Source organism: Clytia hemisphaerica, unplaced genomic scaffold (assembly GCF_902728285.1).
Source record: "Clytia hemisphaerica strain Z4C2 unplaced genomic scaffold, Clytia hemisphaerica genome assembly, whole genome shotgun sequence".
In the NCBI taxonomy this organism is placed as follows: domain Eukaryota; kingdom Metazoa; phylum Cnidaria; class Hydrozoa; order Leptothecata; family Clytiidae; genus Clytia; species Clytia hemisphaerica.
The window spans coordinates 493628-514218 of record NW_027103268.1 but is presented as its reverse complement, the minus strand read 5'-3'; the positions used below and the strand labels follow the sequence as shown (position 1 = coordinate 514218).

The window sequence follows — 20591 nt, the reverse complement described above, 5'->3', positions numbered from 1 at the left end:
TTTAACGAATTGGTGGCTTGATTTTTCAAACTCAACACGGAATTATTTCAAATACCGATATTAAATGGAATATGGCAATGGAGACTAAAATGCAGCTCATGTGTAAATTTGAACAAGATTGGAACTTTTTCCATGATGCTACGTGTGAAAATGGTTATATATATATTTCTAAGTCTGTCTCGTTTAACGAATTGGTGGCTTGATTTTTCAAACTCGACACGGAATTATTTCAAATACCGATTAAATGGAATATTGCAATGGAGACTAAGATGCAGCTCATGTGTAAATTTGAACAAGATTGGAACTTTTTCCATGATGCTACGTGTGAAAATGGTTATATATTTCTAGATCTGTCTCGTTCAACGAATTGGTGGCTTGATTTTTCAAACTCGACACAGAATTATTTCAATTACCAATTAAATGGAATATGGCAATGGAGACTAAACTGCAGCTCATGTGTAAATTTGAACAAGATTGGAACTTTTTCCATGATGCTACGTGTGAAAATGGTTATATATTTCTAGATCTGTCTCGTTCAACGAATTGGTGGCTTGATTTTTCAAACTCGACACAGAATTATTTCAAATACCGATTAAATGGAATATGGCAATGGAGACTAAACTGCAGCTCATGTGTAAATTTGAACAAGATTGGAACTTTTTTCATGATGCTACGTGTGAAAATGGTTATATATTTCTAGATCTGTCTCGTTCAACGAATTGGTGGCTTGATTTTTCAAACCCGACACAGAATTATTTCAAATACCGATTAAATGGAATATGGCAATGGAGACTAAACTGCAGCTCATGTGTAAATTTGAACAAGATTGGAACTTTTTCCATGATGCTACATGTGAATATGGTTGTTTCTGGATCTGTTGTGTTTTACGAATTGGCGGCTTGATTTTTCAAACTCGACACAGAATTATTATAAATACTAATTTTAAATGGAATATGGACATGGTAAATGTAGACTAAAATGCAGCTCATGTGTAAATTTGAACAAGATTAGAACTTTTTTCATGCAATGATGTTGTTTCTTATGGAAGTTGAATTTAATGATATTTTGAATTTGATTGTTTACCTTCGGGTAGAAAGTTTCGAGCTTTCAACATTCAATTTATTTTTGATTGACTACTGTACATTATGTTTCGTTTATTTTTTCACTTCCCTGTTCTAAGAAATGAAGAAAGGGAGAATTATCCTTGTCGACTTATTTTTCATTTTATTTTGCTCGACGCAGTAAAATTTTAAATCCTTTGGACATCCCTTTCCTGAAATCTTGTTAAACATTTTTTGGAATTTTTGGAAATCGCGTAAATTACGCTTTTGCTGGGCCTTCACGCCTAACGGGCTTCTTGTTAGCGTATTGAGGCAAGACAGAAGCTTTTTTAAACTGGTACGGCAAATGAGGAAATTTAGGCGGTTTTACCGACGAAGAGGAAAATTTCGGGTTTTTTTTGTAAACATCTGGTACGGCGGCCGCCGTACCTGCCGTCATGCCTTGTAAAAATAAAGGATCTTGGATTGTCACGGGTGGGAAAAATGAATTTAAAAGGTTGGTTACTTACTAGACTGTACCAAACTCTTCTTCGCTGATTGAAAACATAACGCGAAGTTCTACACACGGCAAGATTTTCGAAAGTATGAAAAACACCCGTTGGCGGGTTGGCACAGGCTAGTTACTTACCATCATTTTAAAGATTCCAGGTACAAAATTCTCCGAAAGTTTGTCTTTGAACTTTATCACAAATCTAAATAATAATGATACAAATAATACGATGACTGATTTGACAGAAAAACGAGCAATAATCAATATCGGAAGGGATCACATAATCGGACCTTTTTACGCCAATTTTGAGCTTAGCTCAAAGAGAGGTGCTGAAATCATCCAACATATAAACGACTTCAAAACTATATCTGAACATTTGGAAGCAATTGGTGATCCAATCGCTGAACATGACTTGGTAATCATACTGACCAGTAGTTTGAATGATGATTACAATTTCCTGATAACCGCATCGGAGACAATCGCTGAGGACAATCGGTAAGAATATGTTAGGGACCGTTTGATTCATGAAGAAGAGAAATTTAAAAGCCCAATGTCGAAAGGGAAATGTGACGATGCATTTCTGTCGAAAACTCCGAAATTCAAAGGTCGAGATCGTAAAAGCAAGGATAAAAAGTCGAAGGAGTTAACCTGTCACTACTGCCATGAGAAGAATCACTTTGCTCGAGATTGCGCAAAGAAGAAAGCCGACGAGAAAGCCAAGAAGGAAAAGGCTAACCTTGTAACCGATCAACAGCCGGAGATTGCCTTGAAGTCGAACCAAGAATCGAGCGGCAACGAATGGTGGATCGATTCCAGAGCATCACAGTATATGACTTATGAACGAAAGAGTATTGATAATTAAAAGAAATTTGATCAACCGTTAAACATTCAATTGGCGGATGATAGTCAACTACAATCGTTTGGAAAAGGTCAAGTACGCGTGACTGTCTTGAACGGTAAAGAGAAAGTCGACATTCTTATGAATGATGTCTTATATGTTCCAAAGTTGAAAAATAAACTGTTTTCACTTCCATCCGTAACCGAGAAAGGAGCTGCAGTCGAATTCAAAGGACAATCATGTAATTTGAAAATCAACGAGAAATATTGCACGATTGGTCAAAAACATGGAAAACTGTACAAACTGAATACTGTCGACGAGGCTTGTTATGTTACTCAAGCTCGACATGAACGTTTCGGTCATCTAGGCTACGAAAGCCTGAAGTTCTTGAATGAGAAAGAACTTGTCAATGGTTTGCTCATCAATCCTGAAAAATCGGTCGATTCCAAATGTGAAAGGTGTGCTCTCGGAAAGCAGCACAGAAATTCGTTCACGAAGAGTTCAGATTCTGAGACAACCACTTGAGTTAATGTGACGTATGTGGACCTATGAGTACCGAATCTGTCGGAGGATCAAAGTATTTCGTCACGTTCATTGATGATTATTCAAGATACACAGTACTGTATACAATGACAGCTAAAAGTGAAACTTTGTCGAAATTCAAGGAGTATGTTAGTTTGATGGAGAATACCACTGGTCAGAAAGTGCAGAAACTGCGAACAATTAAACGTCTTCGTATCGACAATGGTGGAGAGTACACGTCCACAGAGTTCAATCGATACTGCAAAGACAAAGGGATTCAACGTGAGTTTACAATCCCTTATTCTCCACAACAAAATGGTGTTTCAGAGAAGATGAACCGTACTATCCTCGACCTCGCAAGATCAATGCTTCATCAAAGCAACCTTGGATTAGAATTCTGGGTTGAAGCCGTCGCAACCGCTGTCTACATTCGAAATCGCAGTCAGACATCGAAGCTGAATGATCAAACGCCTTTTGAATGCTGGTTTGAGAAGAAGCCTGTTGTTAATCTACGTGTGTTTGGATGTAAAGCTATGGTTCACGTTCCGTCTGAGAAGCAGAAGAGTAAGCTTGACAAACGTTCCATATCGTGCATCTTTGTTGGTTATCCAAATGACAGCAAAGGATACAAATTGTTCAATCCTGAAAACCGGAAAGATGATCAGCAGTAATGATGTCCTGTTCGAAAAGGAGTTTCCACTCGTTACCAGAAATTCTAAGGAAAAGGACATAGTTGATGAACAGTGCCAGTTTTATTTCGATAATGACATTGACCCTCCATCGCTCCTGTAGTCGTGCAAGAGGCTGTACCGGAAGCTGTACCAGAAGTCGTTCCTGATCAAGCTGTTCAAGAAGAACCTGTCGAGGTTCCTCAACGTACTCAACGTGATCGTAAGGCGCCTGATCGTTTAGGTGTCATCACTGGCAATTGGTGGAAATTTACGAATGTTGCTGTTGATTCCAATGAGCCCCAGACCTACTATACACAAGCAACAACCTGTGAGAAAGCTGAACACTGGCGGAAAGCTATTGATGATGAAATAAATTCGCTAGGTGTAAACCATACATGGACTTAGTTGATTTACCTGAAGGCAAAAATGTTGTCGGTAGTCGATGGGTCTTCAAAGAGAAACGAGGTGCAGATGGCGAGATTACGAAATACAAAGCTCGTGTCGTCGCCCAAGGTTATTCTCAAGAGAAAGGGAATGACTATGATGAAACCTTCGCCCCTGTCGCCAAGTACAATTCGTTAAGAACTGTTTTAGCTGTTTCCAACGAATTAGATCTCGATAAACATCAGATGCATGTCAAAACTGCATTTTTGAATGGTGAATTAGATGCTGAAATTTTCATGAAGCAACCAGAAGGCTTCGTGAAAGATCCTTCCAAAGTCTGTAAACTGAACAAAAGTATCTATGGACTGAAACAATCTGCTCGTCTATGGAATGTCACTATTGACAGTTATTTGAGATCAAATGGGTACACAGTTGCTGATGCTGACCCATGTGTTTATTCGAAATGTATCAAGGAAGACGACACAACCTCTTTGATCATTATTGCTGTATACGTCGATGATTTTACCCTCACATCAAACGATATCAATTTGCTCGAACGGGAGAAGAAGAATCTAGCTGAGAAGTTTGATATGGTCGATCAGGGAGAGATTAATTACATACTTGGTATGAAAATTCGTAGAGTGGGATCATTCGAATTGATCAATCTGCTTATTTTCGCTATGTTCCGCAACGATTCGGTATGGCCGAATGCCGAAAAATCTCAACACCAATGGAGACAGGAAAGTCTTTCGAAAAACTTGCCCCTGATGAGAAACCTGTCAACATGAAGAATTATCAAGCTGCTATCGGTTCCTTGATCTATGCGTCGATCGGAACTCGTTCAGATCTGTCTTATTCAGTGGGAGTATCGAGTCAATACATGTCCCATCCAAGTGAAGAACACTGGAAAGGTGTTAAACGCGTATTTCGTTACATCCAAGGAGCTTTGGATCATTGTTTAGTTTATGTTTTATGGGAAAGACTTACTCTTTGACCAGAGCTAGATTGTTCAACAGTCCGATGGCAACGATGGCCATCTCTCCGCCTTGTCCAATCAGTGGAAGCAAAAGGTTTAGTAATCTGTGTGTGAGAAAAAAGGATGACAGTGAAGGCACAAACGAAATCCATTTAAATATTAAATTAGTAACGCTACGCTAGTTTAGCTATCATCCGTCAAAAAGTCGAGACATTGACAATTTAAAGCTCGCATGAAGATCCTCGATGACTTAAGGGCTCTGACCATAGTCAAACGATCGAATACGCAGATTTGGAGAAAAAAACTTTTGTTTTGAGTTCCTTGACACTTTTAACAAAAAATAAGTTCTTTCTGAATTTATTCTATCAAGAGTAATTAGCAATTAAATTACAAAAATGACGTTATGAACCTTAAAAAAACGTTATGAACCTTAAAAAAACGTTAATAAAATGTTATATTACCCTCTTTTACAAAAAGTGCTAAGTTTTAATGGGTAATTTTTTTTTAATTGTTTGCAAAAGATTGAACTATCTAAAACCTTTCGGAAAAATTTTCTAAATTGATCTTTCAAAAGTTCTCTTTTTGCGCAAAAAATTGGGACGAAAAATTGGTCAAAAGCCATTTTCAAAATTTTGAGACAAAGAAGCTTTTACAAACATTTTCCGAAAATCTATTGTTAGTTTGGTTAAAGATACACCATCTAGTGCAAAAATCTTTTCAAAATCTTTTTTCTTTGCCGAATATAAGCTCCTCAAAGTTGAAATACTGGTCTTCGCAAAAGTCTTCATTTTCTTCTTCATCAAATTTTTTCAATGCAATTTTTGAATTTTCAGATTCAGGAATAGTTTGTCTAACAGAAAATGTATAACATGCCCTAGTTTTGTTGGTTACATTAGTCAGAAAACACATTTTAAACACGGCAATAATGATAAATTCACTATGGTCAGAGCCCTTAATTGAGCCACACAATTTTTTCACATCTAAGAAATTTTCACTTTTCATGTGTGTGTGTGTCAATTAAAAAGTGTCAACTAAGGATTATTCCATCTTCTATCTTTTTTTTTTCGATTTTTAGCTTAGGATCCTAAAAAATTCAAAAGATGACGTACGGAATGGTCAGAGAATATAAATGCAAGTTCTTTATCTTTAAGGTTTTAAAAAAGCTGGCTTTCGCTCATTCGACCTTATTCGAAAAATCCAATTCGCTCGAATTACAGAGAGATTCTAATAATAGAAAGCACTTTACGAAGGGGTTTCCTTAACGGGGATTCAAAATGAGTTCGAATTATAGAATGATTCGGATAATAGTAGTTCGAATTAACGAGACTCCTTCTTTCAGTTAAAACATTCACTCTTACCTTTCCATTGGACAATTTTGGTTCATCAAAGCAACTGATTGTTTGTGGACAGACAGTCTGTTCAAGAATTGCAACGCGTCAACTTTATGTTCGATTGGCGATTGTTCGTCTAACATTTCCACTGTTACATACAGTGCACCTCTCATTTCACCGGCCATCTTCGAATTTTGCTCTGATGTAAGATGAGAAGAAAAGGAAAACCAATGTAAGCAATTTTTCCCTTCAGGAAGTCGTCAGGTATTAGTTCAGGAAAAAAAGCCACTTTGAATAAAACCATAAAAGAGAGAATTTAAGGTTACAGTACCTGCAATAGATCATGGATCGGGGTATTTTTCAGACTGAACAGGTGATAAACGCTCGACATTTGGGTTTTCGAAGTGTCTCAAAAATCCTTAAATGAGTAAACTGACTTTCGTTCAAAGTAGATAGAGTACAAAAAGAAACAAGGAAATGGGGTCATGTATGTTTGGTTTAGACCATTTGGAACGGAGTTAGACCACGTAAATTTGTTATAATGGCCGTTTTAGTCCTTTTTCTGCAATATTTTTGTTTCAAATTTTTAAAGATTCTAAACATCCCTAAAGCCCATTCATTTGAAGTGTGCACTAATGCAATAGTGCTTGTTTTGCTTTCCATTTTCAACCGATACTTCAATTCTAACATATTATGTATGTAACGTTACAATTCCTGGGAAAAATAATTTATAAATATTTAGAAAATGAAGCTGAAGATGAAAAATGAAGAATAGAAAATTTTTATCTTTTATTGCATGAAACTTAATTTTCCCGTAAACTTCTTGTATCGAAAATTACAGAAGTAGAAGTTTTCTCGTTGGGTTCGAAAAACATCGCTTGCTGTTTTTTAACCATACCCCTCACCGTTAGAGTTTTCAGTTGAGGTTTAGAAGCTCCCTGAAATATCAACCACTTGCTTTTATCAAATTGACACCAAGGGAAATAGCAAACAATTAGGTACAAGCTTACCGTCGTCAAGGACAAGTTGTGACAACAAACAAATGCATTTGTTTTTTATGCTGACGTCATCAGATTCCTCTATTCTAAGAAAATAGAAAGGAACGATTGTTTGAGAAGTGTGCAAAAACAGTTTCACTATAAGACTTTCATTGCAACAACCTTTTTTTCATTTGGTTATTAATAAAGAAAACATACTTAGTCTATGGTTTGATGAGAGTGTACACTCTGATAGACTTTTCTTTTACCTTTTCAAAGTATTGTTCTCCTTGAATATCTTAAATCCTTGAAACTGACGAAAACCTGAGACAAATTAAGAAAAATGATTATGATAACGGAAGTAAGGCTACAACAAATCTCATGCATCGTAGTTGAAGTTCCCGAAGTAAAAATTTAACCGATTCTGATAAGTGATTTGTTAGTTGTTCGAGACAAATAAAATTATAAGACTTCTCCCATGACTTTTTTAAGAGGGGAGTTTAGCCAAAGAGAGCTACCTAGGAATTGCATAGCGTTTACGATGACACTTAAACTATACGTGAAGTCTGCATTCAAGAAAATACAGGTGGATGCCACGTCATATTTAACTTCACTTTGGTGTAAGGATAATTCCAATTCTAGCATTTTCGTGACTTGTTTTTGTTAGGTAGAGCATTCTTGAAAAGCACTGAACATACAAGAGTAATGGTTACCAGGTTGCCCTGACAATTTAAGAGACGTTACACCCGCTTACCAACTTAATCGAAGTAAGGCGATCGATATTGATGTTACTTGAGGACATAGGCGAGTAATACAACTTTTTACTATCTAGATCACAAAAGTGACCGAGAAAAATATCAAAAAGAATTATTACCTACCTGATCTGAAAGTTTCGTCCCGACAACACTTTGCAAGGACGGTTAAACTTTTGGTGATATCTTTACATGAACCTTTCCTTAACTTATCAATCTCATCTTTCATCTGTCGCATGCCATCGTCACCTTCTGTCAGTAGGTTGTTTGCCTTCACGAGAAGAAAAATGTTTTGGAAAGGTTAAAATTTTGATTCTAAAGTCTATTCACGATAAGTGTGCACTCTTTTTTCTTTTACCTATAACTTTTGAAGGAACTCTTCAATCTTTATAAATTTGGTATCATTGGAAAGATATTAGTGAGTGGAACAATTTAAAATAAAAAAATCTTCAAAAAAATTCTAAAAATGAAGATGAAAATGAAGAAGAAAAAAATGAAGATCTTGTAGAAAAGTGCTACAACTATCATTTTCACTGAGGTGAATCCTTGATCATCGAACGTTATCACTGTGAAAAAAATTCTCAAAAATAATCATTCAGTCAAAAGATATCAAACAAAGTTATAAGCTGATTGACGTCTAAAAACGCTGTTTTTTGCAGTTTTTTGCGTTTTTTGGGGGTCAATCACTTATTAACTTTGACTCCTAACTTCATATTTAATAAATATTTTAATAAAATTTTTTCACAGTGATGATCTCCTAAGATCAAAGCATCTCTCCAGTGAAAATGAAAGTTATAGCAGTATTCTACAAGATCTTCCTTTTTTTCTTCTTCACTTTCATCTTCACTTTTAAAATTTTTTAAAGATTTTTTTATTTTAAATTGTTCCACTCACTAATATCTTTCCAATGATACCAAATTTTTAAAGATTGAAGAATTACTTCAAAAGTTATAGGTAAAAGAAAAAAGAGTGCACACTTATCGTGAATAGACTTTAGGTCAGAGTATTTTGTTTTTAATATTTCTGTTACCCTTTGAGAGACTTTCGAAGATTGAGAACCCGACCCTTATCGTTTGCACATACCGAACACACATTCGCCTATACTGCTGGCATCCACTAACGGATTCGTGCTTCAGACTATTATTTGCCAAGTACAAGCTAAGATAAATAAACTATTGTAATCAAGAATTAAGTTTAAATTCTTTTTGTCCCCCAGCGGTTTACGTAAATGCGTGAAATGGCTCTTTCACTTGCAATGCGTGAAAACTAAAAAAAAAGCTGCGTGAATGCGTGAATTAGAAACTTTGTGTGAAGAACAGATGTCTAAGTTGCGTGAATTTTGAGAAAAAATTGCGTGATTGCGTGAATTGAAGGTCCGTTAGGGCCTCTTTTATGACGATTAGGGGGAAAATTCTTGAGTGTAAAAAATACTTATCTGTAATCGTTAACGATTCGTTAACAAAAAGTAGACGAATGTGAACAAACTCTAACCTTTTCTTCATTCTGATGATCCAACCTTCTCTTTTCCACTTCCTCCAAATATTCTAAAATATCATTGATAAAAATAATTGGTTTGAAAAGTAGGTAAAACAAAAAGGGTTGCCATCGATTGGTAGGGGTTAGATGACCCAAAGCCTTTTGTTCACTGTCACGACACAAGAAGGAAAGTGACGCAGCTAAGAGAAAGCAATAACTGATCATTTGGCATCACCTACCGTCCGCTAACTTTTTATGTTTTTTATCCATCTTGATGAGGAACTGAAAAGTTTCTATAGCCTGCAAGTAAAAGGTAAATCAATCATATCAACACACATCATCTTACTTGACTTTTCAAAAATCTGTTATTTTATTGCATATTTGTCTTAGACGGGACGGGAGGTAGGTAAATTTGCTATTGTCTTTATATACGACTTTGGACCGAGGGCTAAGGGTTAAGCAATAAAATGAAGAAATATGTATCATGAGTAACCATCGTCAGGGGGGGGGGGTAATCAGGTTGATGAATGCATAACGTGTAGAGAAGCGAGACATAATCAATATGAAGGGACAAACCTCTTGGAATCGATTAAGATACATCAATGATCTCCCCTTGTGCACGTATAACTTTACAAATGTCTCGTCCAACTATAAATATTGTAAAAAATATTGTATAAATATCTTGTATAAATATACACGATAGGTTAATGGACACATCTCAAGTGTGGCTTTTATTCTTTTCCTAAATATGATCACTTAGCTTAAGGCAAAATGGGTATTGGGTAAGTAAGGGTTACAAAAATACCCCCTCCTTGACAAAGAAAAAAATCTTGGAAGTAAACAAACTGTAGAAAGGAAGTTGGGAAAAACCTAACCAACAGTTATTCATTGACTTTTTCTGGTAATCATTTGAAAACAGCTTAATATTACAACATTGCCATGGTAACTTTTTATTCTCCAATTCAAAAAAATATTAAACACTTCTCAAAAATAAATCACGTTGTCGAGCCAAACCAAATCAAACTACATTGTGTGTATACGAAGTTTTTGAGAGTAAGAAGGAAAGTGTTTTTCACTGCAAACTAAAGTGAAAGCTTATCGAAAAATAACGAGGAAAGGTAAAATAAGAAAAAAGTTTCATTTCTCCTTATACATCATAGCTCATCTACCATTCACGCAACATAAGAGCATAATAAAGGAAGCATAAAAAGTTGACCAATTGCAACTGCTAGTTTGTACAGTTTTCAAAACACGTCTGTGGAACTGAGCCTGTATAACCATCTAGCTCTTCTTATTTTTCAGTAAAGAAGACCAAGAAGGGGAACCATCATGGAAGAAGTTTGTGATCGTTTATTGGAGCGAATACAGAGCGACCCCAACGTTCGTGGATACAAAGAATCTCACGTTTTATTGGCGAACCTTTGTGAACTGTTCAACGAAAGATTTGAAGAGACGGAGCTCATGATTACAGGTTCTTTGCATAAAGATTTTGAGTTTCTCTCTTGACTCCCTCATATTACGAAACAAAATCCATTGGGTATTTGTCGATTTGTGAGCCCTCTCCAACTTCGAAATTTTAGGATTCTCGAGAAAACAATGTCTAGTGCCAACATTTCCATTTTCACGTAAGAAATTGAAAAGTATCGATAAATTGAAAAGTATTAGAACAAAGAGATCATATTCATATTTGTTTATAATTCAATTCGTAGGGAGCACCATGGAGAAAGGGAAGGTGGTGTGGGCCAATGATGTGGGAGATTTGGATATCTTGGTATTCAACAAAATGCCTCAACATCTCATCGATACCCAACAAGTGAAAGACGTCCCTCGGCATCCTGGCTTCGTTTACATCATGCGGGACGGTGAACACATCACCACCAAGATGCTTAAAGATGGTACACCAAAGGTGATGGACGAGACCATCATGCCCATGCTGCAGATCGCTTCCATTGAAGGGAAAGGTCTCTTCAAAGTTGTGCACGATCCCAACGGGCCTGCTACAAAGATCATTCTGCTCAGTAATCTACAATCTTTGAATGAACAATGGAAAAACATGGGTGATATTAATTACAACGAAATAGCACTCTTTCAGAACTTCGTTCGCGTTGGATTGCCTAGTGGCCCAAACAGACAAAACCTTACGAGCGAACAAGAGGAGGAACGGATCGAGAAGGCTACTTCAGCGTTGAAAGAGATATCCAAGCGAGAACGTAAAGATATATTTGAATTGAAAGATCTTTTAGTCAATGTTGTACCCCCAATTTTGGGGATGGAAAGTTTAAGTGAAATGTCGACATCTGCACCGAAGAGCACAAAAGAAGATTTGAATGGAAGTAATGAAGCAGAAACCAAAGATGTCGAATCGACTAAAACAAACCCGCCTACCATCATCCACTATGAAGAGAAATTAGATATGGCGTCTTCAATTCCAGAGACAACCACCCGACATGCCAAATCGGAGGAGTCGAATCCATCGAAAAATGAGGAGCAATATTTAAGCAACAAAGTCATGAACCATGTAGACGAGTGTGTAGAACCAGTACCAACCACGCAAGATCAAGTAGGTATGACGGAGGATGAGATTTATGCTGAAGAGGGGGTGCAACCGTCACCGAGAACTTCCTCGGTAACCAGTCAACAAACTGGTAAATCGACTGAATGTAAAAGTAAAACTGAAGCGTATATGATAGATCGTGTTGCAAAAGAGGTATTCGGTGCGATGAAAAGAAGAGCAAATGAAATGACAGGATCACAAGCCGCCAATGATGAAGTCAACGCAAACGTCGATGATGGAGAGTTCTCACGTGAGATTGGCATCGATATCGTCATTGCTTACAAATTGACCGAGTGGCCATCAATCGCCACCGGATTTTTCCAGAGAACGGAACGTCAATGGCCGTCTGTTGAGACAACTGAAAAATTGAAGATGAGCTCAGTCTTTGTTGTGGTTAAACATCCAAAGACAGATTTAGCAGAAGAAATGATTCCATACTGTTTCCGTTACTCTTTTTCACACGGTGAGAAAATCCTTTGTCAAGACATGAATGAGATCCAGTCAAAATGTTATCGACTGATGAAACTTTTTCACAAGTCCGTGCTCAAGAAAACGTGCGAAGGGAAGACGTCCTTTTCTTCGTACCACGTAAAGACAGCAATTTTCTGGGTAAGTGAGATGAACGGTGAGGAGATTTTCCAAACAGAGAATTTAGAAATCTGTATCACACTCATCATATCGTTTCTGTTGACCGCTGTCCAAGAGAGACATTTGAAACACTTCTTCATCGAGCAAGCTAACCTCTTCCAATATTTCAGTAATAAAGAGTTCGAAGAACTAGAGATCAAATTGAATGAAGCCATGACCAATTTAGAGGAAGCCTTTGAAAGCGTGGAATGTGAGTTCATTGCAATCTCAGAGGATGTAGAAACCAACACCGTGGTACTATCAGCCGGAGAACAACCAGAAACGAAGGGAAATGCGGCGAAGGATGACCGATATTTCACTTTGTACACACGTTGGTCAGAAACGTACGACCGATTGACAACACATCTAGCACAAGAAGTACACGATCCAACCTCTGATAAAGAGGGAAATGCGAAATTTCCAATGGAGCTGAAACAATTATTCAGAGACAGTAAGATGACTTATGAGAGCATGTTGAATACATTTGCAACCATCAAAACGAGCATGTACACAAAACACAGCTTGAATCCCGCAGACGCGCGACGTCCCATCGAAGATGTAGTCATGGAGGATATTCAATCCATGAGGTCCATTTTGAAATACGTCCTGAAGATTCCGAACATCGATCAAATGGCAACCTCCGAAGAGGCGCTAGAGCAGCAAATGTGGAATGACATACAAAGTAACGATGGAGATTTGATGAACTACATTGCAGGATCCATGCCTGATGGAGATCAATTGCTTAATTCCCTTCTCGGCGCCTTCAAGTGAACTACGAAATTGTTAAGTTGTTTATACTCTACGAATGAGCTGGTAGAAATGATCGATCGTCAGGCCAATATGAATTTTTCTTAAAAACGAATTTCTTACCTTGAAAGCAATGTTGGTACACGACATTTGTTTGATATTTTTATTCTAATGTTTAAAGTTTTGGTGGACAGTGCTTTTCGACGAAAATTTTCTTTAAAATCGATTCATAGACGCATACAATGGAACAGCAAACTTTATTACCTTGAACGGGAAAACTTAGTCGGGATAGCGACAAATCATTTGGGCAAGTGAAGAAACTCTCCTCAACGAAACTCTTTTTTTTCTGGTCCACTTCAGGGGGGTGGTGAAAAAGAGTTTTTCAAATGGACGAAATCTCCCTCCCCCCCTTTGAAGGTACCCCAATTTCAAGCTCTTTAATTTCCAGTAAATTGTGGATAGCCTTGCCTATTCGATGATCTTCTTTTCGAAATTGCTAAACTTTGAATTTTGGTAAATACACTTTTTATTACTTTTTAATTATTTTGGGCTTAAATTCAGCATTTGAGCCCCAGATTATTCTTCAGTTTTTTTTTTAATTTTAAGTTTCGTATTTTTATAGATCTTATGTATTTGACTTTAAAAACTTCCTATCGTTTTTTGAAAAAGTGACAAAGTTTTTTCCTATACCATGCCTTAACTTTTGATCTGGTTGTTTTTTTTTTGAATGAAATATGACACACAAGATCCCTCTCATATAAATCGTCCTTGTTTTTAGTTGTCAAAAATTACTTTATTTTGGAGCTAAATAAAACCGTCGTAAGGTTTATTATTCGAGGAGATTTTAACATTAGTTTCCCTTCCGAACAGAAAAAGCCCCCCTTTCGGTAAGAATAGGGTTAAGAGCACAAAATATACTTCCAAACAGAAAAACTTACCCTCAACCCGATATCACAATCATCTAATGCCTTCTCGTAATGGTTAGCTTTGATGTACGCCTGAAAGGATTGAAGGAGGATATTTTTAGTTAAAGTCAAACCTTTCTTTCCAGACTCTTTTACAGAGCTCGTACCTTGATTTCCAATTTGAAGCGGACCATACAGTGACTAAAGGAGGCGCAACTAATGGTTTCCACTTACGGGAGAATAGCTTAGAAAGGGCATACTTTATGCCGATAGTGAATTACAATTTAAAAGAAAACTGCCATGGGACGTTTCCTTTTAGGCTTCTGCTCATCCTCTAGCGAAAAATTCTTATAGTTATATAGTAAGTATATCTACAGAGGTCTGCGATTCAGACTACTTTCCTTTGGCATAAAAGATTTATCAGTTTTGAAAAATTAGAATAGAAAAATGTCATTTTTCCAAAAAAGTTTCGAATTACACGTTTTTTATAAGAATGGTTTCATGATGGGTATTGTTCACTTTTTTGAAAAAAATCATCCTAATTTTATGATGGTGATACTTTACCATATTCTTAAATTGTTGGACAATTTCCCCATAAATATTCTTATAGAATTCTTATAAAAAGCGTGTATATTTCTTTTTGTGATCGAATTCTAATAAATAACTTTCAGCATTAAAGTTTGCTGCCATTTTTAACCAACTAAAGTGGCTAAGCAATAAACATCTTATGATATAGAAATATGATTCATGACATATTGCTCGACATATTGTGTGATGACATTTATTTGAAAACTAACAATGGACTTCTAAGAATATTCATGTCATATCATGCCATGAAAATGTTTGCAGACGTGATTGACTTGTATGCATGTATGCATTTGTGTGGAACGCAGAGAGTAAGAGAGTTGTTGTGTTGGAAACGGATCGAAAAAAAAATGGAAACAGTCAAAAATACAACTTGTAGTTTCTCCCCATCTTTGTTCGAAAGAAAAACTATGTGGCAAGCGTCTGTGTGATTTGGGAAATATTTAGAGATGTTTGTGGTGGTATATCGATGATAAAAAAAATTTGATTACACTATCGTTGATTTTCTTTCTTTACAGATAAATAGAAAGCAAAATGTCGGATGAAAATGAAAACAATGTGAAGGACCAACCGATCGAGGCTGTCGAAAAAGTTAAAGATAGTAAAATCTTGTTCGAAATTGAACAAAACCTTTGCGATGTCACCATTGCAGCTCATGATAAAAACGTTTTGGTAACGTCCAAGTTCTTGAGATACCTTTTCAGTGGACGTTTTGAAAGTTTGGTCAAAAAACAAACAGCAGAAGAAGTTGTTGATGAAGAAAGCAAGCATATGGAATATATAGTGGAAGTGAATGAAATAGGAGCTGACGTCATCGAATTCGCTTTATCATTTTATCAGCCAATGTATTTCAATTACGCAGATACAATCAATGGTCAGTAAAGATATATATTGATTTTAATTTTTCCATAAAAATTCTAAAACTCAATTCTTAATTTAAAACCATCTGAGCAACGGATTAGAATAGGTGGATTAAACTCTCTTACTGCTCCCAAGAGATATCCGTCGTCTTTCTCTTGACACAAAACATATTTCCGAATAACTTTGCACAACAACTCACCAAAGTTTAGCTGCTAGCCAACACGTCAACAAAAGTGATGAGTGTCTTATGTGAGTTGTTAATTCACCTAAGGTTGACTCTCCCTAATTCGAACTCAGAGAAATAATCTAATCCGTTCGAGTTATAGAGAGATTGTATTACTCAGGTATTTCCTTGCATGGGAATAATAATAAACAATTCGGAATATAGAATGATTCGAATAAAAAAAGTTCGAATCAGCGAGAGTCGACTGTATTCTAATCAGTTGTATACAAGTCTATTTTCTTCTATCTGCCGAGAGTGCTCGATGATATCAAAGCTTGTTCAAATTAAAAGAAAAATACTTTGATTTTTCGTTTTAGAACTTAAAGTTTCATGCCAACTACGTATGGACGACGAATTTTAGTCAGTTGGACAGACAGGTTCAGGTCCAGGTTCAAGATTAAAAGACTCTTTTCGCTTTAACATGCATGAACTTTCAAGAGGGCAGACAAAGTTTTGAGCTTTCTTATTATAACATTACATTAAAATCCCTCGAAATTATATTTTAGCCTCGACAAAGTTCAACAATTTACTTGAATTGTCAAATCAATGGGGTTTGGAGGTCCTGAAGAAAGAATTGGAAAACTTCTTGCTGTTGAAACATCCTGATGGTCCATCACAAATCTCAGACAATACCCAACTCAATGACAAACAACTGGATATCCTACTTAAAGCCGATAAGTTCGAATTGAAGAATTTGTATCGTACCTTACTGAGAAAGAAACCTCGTATGGAGCTTAGTACGATCTCCAAAGAGAATAAAACATTCATCGATATGAAGCCAATCACAAGATATGAATTGATCAGAAATTCCTTGATCGAAAAATCCAAAAGCCACACGAGTGATAACAAATTCTTAACTGAAATAGAGGACATCTTCAAATTTTGTGACGTCATTTTGTATGAAGACAGGGTTATCGATCTTTCGGCTAAAAAGGATTTTGAGAATGCTGACCATTTCAAATTTGACGGTAACGATAAAAACAGCTTCTTAGCTGAACCGAATAATGCTCATTATGCAATTCTCATTGCTGAGGATGTCAAGCTTTATGTGGATTCGTTTGTTTTGAGTGAAGCATCTCCTGTGTTCGAGGAAATGTTAGAGACCGCTTCGCGAGATGTAAATGGAAAGAAAATTCTGGAATTACCAGGAAAATGTTTCGATCAAGTGGTTCAATTTTTGACGTTCCTGAAGAAGCCAACAATGATCAGAGGTAAACATTGTTATAGGATCTAACTTCGCACGGTGTCACCTCTATGTGCAAAACGTCTCTAAGTTTAAAAAAGGAAATGTCTTCAATTGTATAATTTCCTTTATCTTATCACTTGCTTTTCTTTCTAGATGCTTAACTCTACTAGCACCAACCTTTTTTGATTTTTGTAGTCCCAGGGTCCCCCAATAGAATCTACCCCCTTCGATCATTTTTTATCTAGAATCAAAAGAAGCATCATCTACAACAGCATGGTTAAAATTGAAACCCAAAAAGGGGAATAGTGGCTCGCAGCTAGAAGCCAGCATTTCTGCAAATCGGGCTAAAAGAATTTCATATTTTATCTTTATTTAAGATTCTTTTAGAGACATTTCCAATCTTTATAACTTCTTTAATTTCTCTAGAAGAAAAAGTTGACATGCTTTCGTTGGCGACTCTTGCAGCCGAATATAAAGTTGACCGACTATTGAAGAGAATCGAAGAATTCATTCAAAAAATTGAAGAAAAACGACCAAAAATCCTATTGAAATATTTGAAGCTGGCCAGTGAGATGAATTTCTCAAAAGAAGCCACGGAAAATATACTGAATCAAATTGGTAGAGGTGCAGCAGTCTTTGGAGAATTTCAATTGATGAAAGATTTTTCTCTTTTAAATTTTACGATAAAAAAACGATTGACAAAGTTTCGATTATGGTTCCGTATGTACAGCATGTGTAGCGGTGCATATAAAAAAAATCGATGCCCAAGTACGCATTGTCCTTGACATTTGAAATATTTGAAGGAGGACCTGCATAGTAACACGTGGCTTGCAACAAGGTTAGTATAGCCTCCTGTTAGTAGATTTACGAAAGAATCTTCTTTTAAGGGAAAATCATAAAACATATTAAGTTGAACTATTTTTAATTACACGCTTTTTTTTTATAAGAATAGTGTACGTTGGCTGAGGGTGAGAATTATTCTTATTTTTCTATTGTAATAGGCCTATTATTCCGAAATCTCACCCTGATATTCTTATCTAAATATTAATAACCGTAGTCTGTGTGTCTGTTTGTTTGTTTTTTTGTGTGTCACTTTCGTTTTCGCAAGCAATATTTTTTTTTGTTCTCGATAAGTTTGTTTTGATTGACGGATCGGATAGAGCCTGGTTTAGACTTTATTCAGCCTTTGTTTTGAAATTTAAGGCCCGTCTACATTTAGTAATTTTAATTTCTGCCCAGGCTTGCCCACCAACGGTTTTTCTCTTTTCTTTTGTCCCTCTTTTGTTTTAAATGTTTTCTTTTCTACAGGCTAACCCGAAAGCTAGGCAGACATACCCCGGGCAAAAATATCGGATTTGCTTTAGAACGAGAAACTGAAAGGAAACGTTCTAGAGCAAACCCGATATTTAACCTCGCTATTAGTTCTTTTCAAAGCAAGTAAGGAATTGTGTTTAATGTCAGCATATTTATTTTTCTTATAAGCATCTTCTTTATAAGAAACCAATCAATAACTTTTGATTTGAGGGGATTAGGCTTTCGGTAAGCAGTATTTTCAAAGCAAGTAAGGGACTGTGCTTAACGTGGGCATATTCATTTTTCTTATAAGCATCGAAGAAACCAATCAATAACTTTTGATTTGAGGGAATTAGGCTTTCGGTAATTAGTTCTTTAGCAAAGCCAGGAAGGAATTGTGCTTAACGTGAGCATATCTATTTTTCTTTTAAGCATCGTCTTTATAAGAATGGTTTCTCAATAACTTTTGATTTAAAGCAAATTTGGCCTTCGGTAATAACTTTTTTCATAAATCAAACATAGCATACTTGTTTTTACAAGCATCATTTTCGTAACAAAACTTTCAATTAGTTTCCTTCAATCTGAATCTCCTATAATTCCTAAAAAATTTTCTTTAATTATGTGATGCCGAAGCTCTTGTCAAAAATAGTTTACTTCTTTTTGAAGAATGGTAGAATATGTATACATAGGCATTACATTATTATTGGTCAGATAGGGCTGATGCGTAAGCATACTTTTAAAACTATTGATTTAAAGATACATGGTAAGCTTTGTCAAGTAGTATTGATTTCCAAATTAATTTGTCTGATTTATTTTTCTATTTTATCTATTTTTTTTTTTGTTGAATTTTTTTTCCAAGAGTGGGTGGGTTTTTATTGGTTGATCTATTCGATTGGTATCATGAAATTTACAAGGTCGATTTTTAGCTTAATCATGATGGTGTGTGCTTGTGGTCGTCAAAGATAATCGGACAACATTGAACATAAATTTCATAAATGAAACTCCTACTAGAATATTTTCATTCGAAAAATCCATGAAGAAAATCATACAATATAAATTCAGGGTTTGATTGAGGTCGAAGAAGTAAAATATTCAACAAAATAAAGTTTGGACTCGTAACACTTTTTTCAATTATCTTTACAGAGGCGCTATTGATAGTAAAAAGCCCATAAAACACCTAAAAGAACAGTACAATGCCTGTCAAAATAATAACATATAAGATAACATCATAATTTATCTGGTAATAAATCAGAAAAAATGAAATGAACCGCCGTTGTTGTCGTCTTTTTTTCTGAATAATTTTTCGCAGAACATTCGCCTTTCACGTGCCGGGGGGCAATAAAAATCACGTCAAAATTTACAAAAATTTAAGGTAGTAATACTGTAAGGCACGTCAAAAATTTAGGGCACGTTGATAATAAGGCGCGTAAGAGGGCGCGTCAAAATTCAGGCGCGTAAGGCGCGTCATTTAACAGACTCGGTATAAGGCATGGCGTTCTAAATTTGACGAAGGCAACTGTTTGCAACTGTTTTAAAGCGGCTATATCCAGCGAACCAAATATAATTTGGTAGAATTTTATTGGGTGATTTATTGACAGTTTTTATTCCTTGTTGTTTTTTAACATGTTATAGTAGATGAATATTTCACGAATATTTTGGGATTGGGATTTGTATGTATCTTAATGAAATAAAATGTTAATATAAAAATCAAAACAAGAGAAAGTTCTGACCTGTGTACGATTTGAATAATAGGTGACTTGGTCGGGCGACAGACTGATGGCTTTGGAGTACCATTCGATGGCTTCAGTGAAGTGACCACTTTTGAAAGCACTGTTTCCTTTCTCTTTGTATGAAGTACTAGTGACAAGATTCTTTTGACGTCGTTCAGTCCTTTCTGTTGCATCTCGCTCCACTGATGCCATGAAAGCTTCTATGAAAGATGTTTGTTAACCAAAAACAAATAAACTTTCAAATCCTTTTTATGTTGACTTCCTTAAGATAATTATTTTTCAATTTTAGACCACATTCATAAAGTCTCTAAAAAGAGAATTTTCTGCGAACTGAAAATCAGCTCAGTTGCGTTTTGAGTGAATGAGTACTACATTATTATTCATTTTATTATAATGATTCAG

At 35.9% G+C, this 20591-nt stretch overlaps 3 protein-coding genes across 3 annotated transcripts in view; 2 read left to right on the top strand and 1 right to left on the bottom strand.

Annotated features, from left to right (window-relative positions):
• Nucleotides 1–20591, bottom strand: part of LOC136801327 (tetratricopeptide repeat protein 12-like) — a 28242-nt gene that overhangs the window by 6723 nt on the left and 928 nt on the right. Inside the window, exons 4-14 of the mRNA XM_067057973.1 lie at nucleotides 20190–20389; nucleotides 14345–14404; nucleotides 10055–10126; nucleotides 9718–9778; nucleotides 9494–9546; nucleotides 8129–8273; nucleotides 7520–7574; nucleotides 7284–7357; nucleotides 6301–6472; nucleotides 4954–5046; nucleotides 1690–1753 (exon numbers count right to left, since the gene is read on the bottom strand). Of these exons, the coding sequence (XP_066914074.1) occupies nucleotides 1690–1753; nucleotides 4954–5046; nucleotides 6301–6472; nucleotides 7284–7357; nucleotides 7520–7574; nucleotides 8129–8273; nucleotides 9494–9546; nucleotides 9718–9778; nucleotides 10055–10126; nucleotides 14345–14404; nucleotides 20190–20389 (1049 nt within the window). The remainder of the gene's footprint in view (nucleotides 1–1689; nucleotides 1754–4953; nucleotides 5047–6300; nucleotides 6473–7283; nucleotides 7358–7519; nucleotides 7575–8128; nucleotides 8274–9493; nucleotides 9547–9717; nucleotides 9779–10054; nucleotides 10127–14344; nucleotides 14405–20189; nucleotides 20390–20591) is intronic.
• On the top strand, nucleotides 10498–14165 carry LOC136801317 (uncharacterized). The gene is made up of 3 exons (XM_067057963.1): nucleotides 10498–10596; nucleotides 10781–10949; nucleotides 11188–14165. Exons 2-3 carry the CDS (start codon nucleotides 10808–10810, stop codon nucleotides 13428–13430), a joined length of 2385 nt encoding a protein of 794 aa, XP_066914064.1. The 5' UTR covers nucleotides 10498–10596; nucleotides 10781–10807; the 3' UTR covers nucleotides 13431–14165.
• LOC136801340 (uncharacterized) lies at nucleotides 15419–18222 on the top strand. Its single transcript, XM_067057980.1, has 3 exons — nucleotides 15419–15770; nucleotides 16487–17191; nucleotides 17593–18222. Exons 1-3 carry the CDS (start codon nucleotides 15431–15433, stop codon nucleotides 17949–17951), a joined length of 1404 nt encoding a protein of 467 aa, XP_066914081.1. The 5' UTR covers nucleotides 15419–15430; the 3' UTR covers nucleotides 17952–18222.

Excerpts from the sequence above, each read along its gene's own strand:
- LOC136801340 (XM_067057980.1), top strand. The coding sequence starts at position 15,431 with ATGTCGGATGAAAATGAAAACAATGTGAAGGACCAACCGATCGAGGCT. Across the intron at positions 15,771-16,486 it reads TTACGCAGATACAATCAATG|CCTCGACAAAGTTCAACAAT; the intron begins GTCAGTAAAGAT and ends ATTATATTTTAG. Across the intron at positions 17,192-17,592 it reads GAAGCCAACAATGATCAGAG|AAGAAAAAGTTGACATGCTT; the intron begins GTAAACATTGTT and ends TAATTTCTCTAG.
- LOC136801317 (XM_067057963.1), top strand. The coding sequence starts at position 10,808 with ATGGAAGAAGTTTGTGATCGTTTATTGGAGCGAATACAGAGCGACCCC. Across the intron at positions 10,950-11,187 it reads GACGGAGCTCATGATTACAG|GGAGCACCATGGAGAAAGGG; the intron begins GTTCTTTGCATA and ends TTCAATTCGTAG.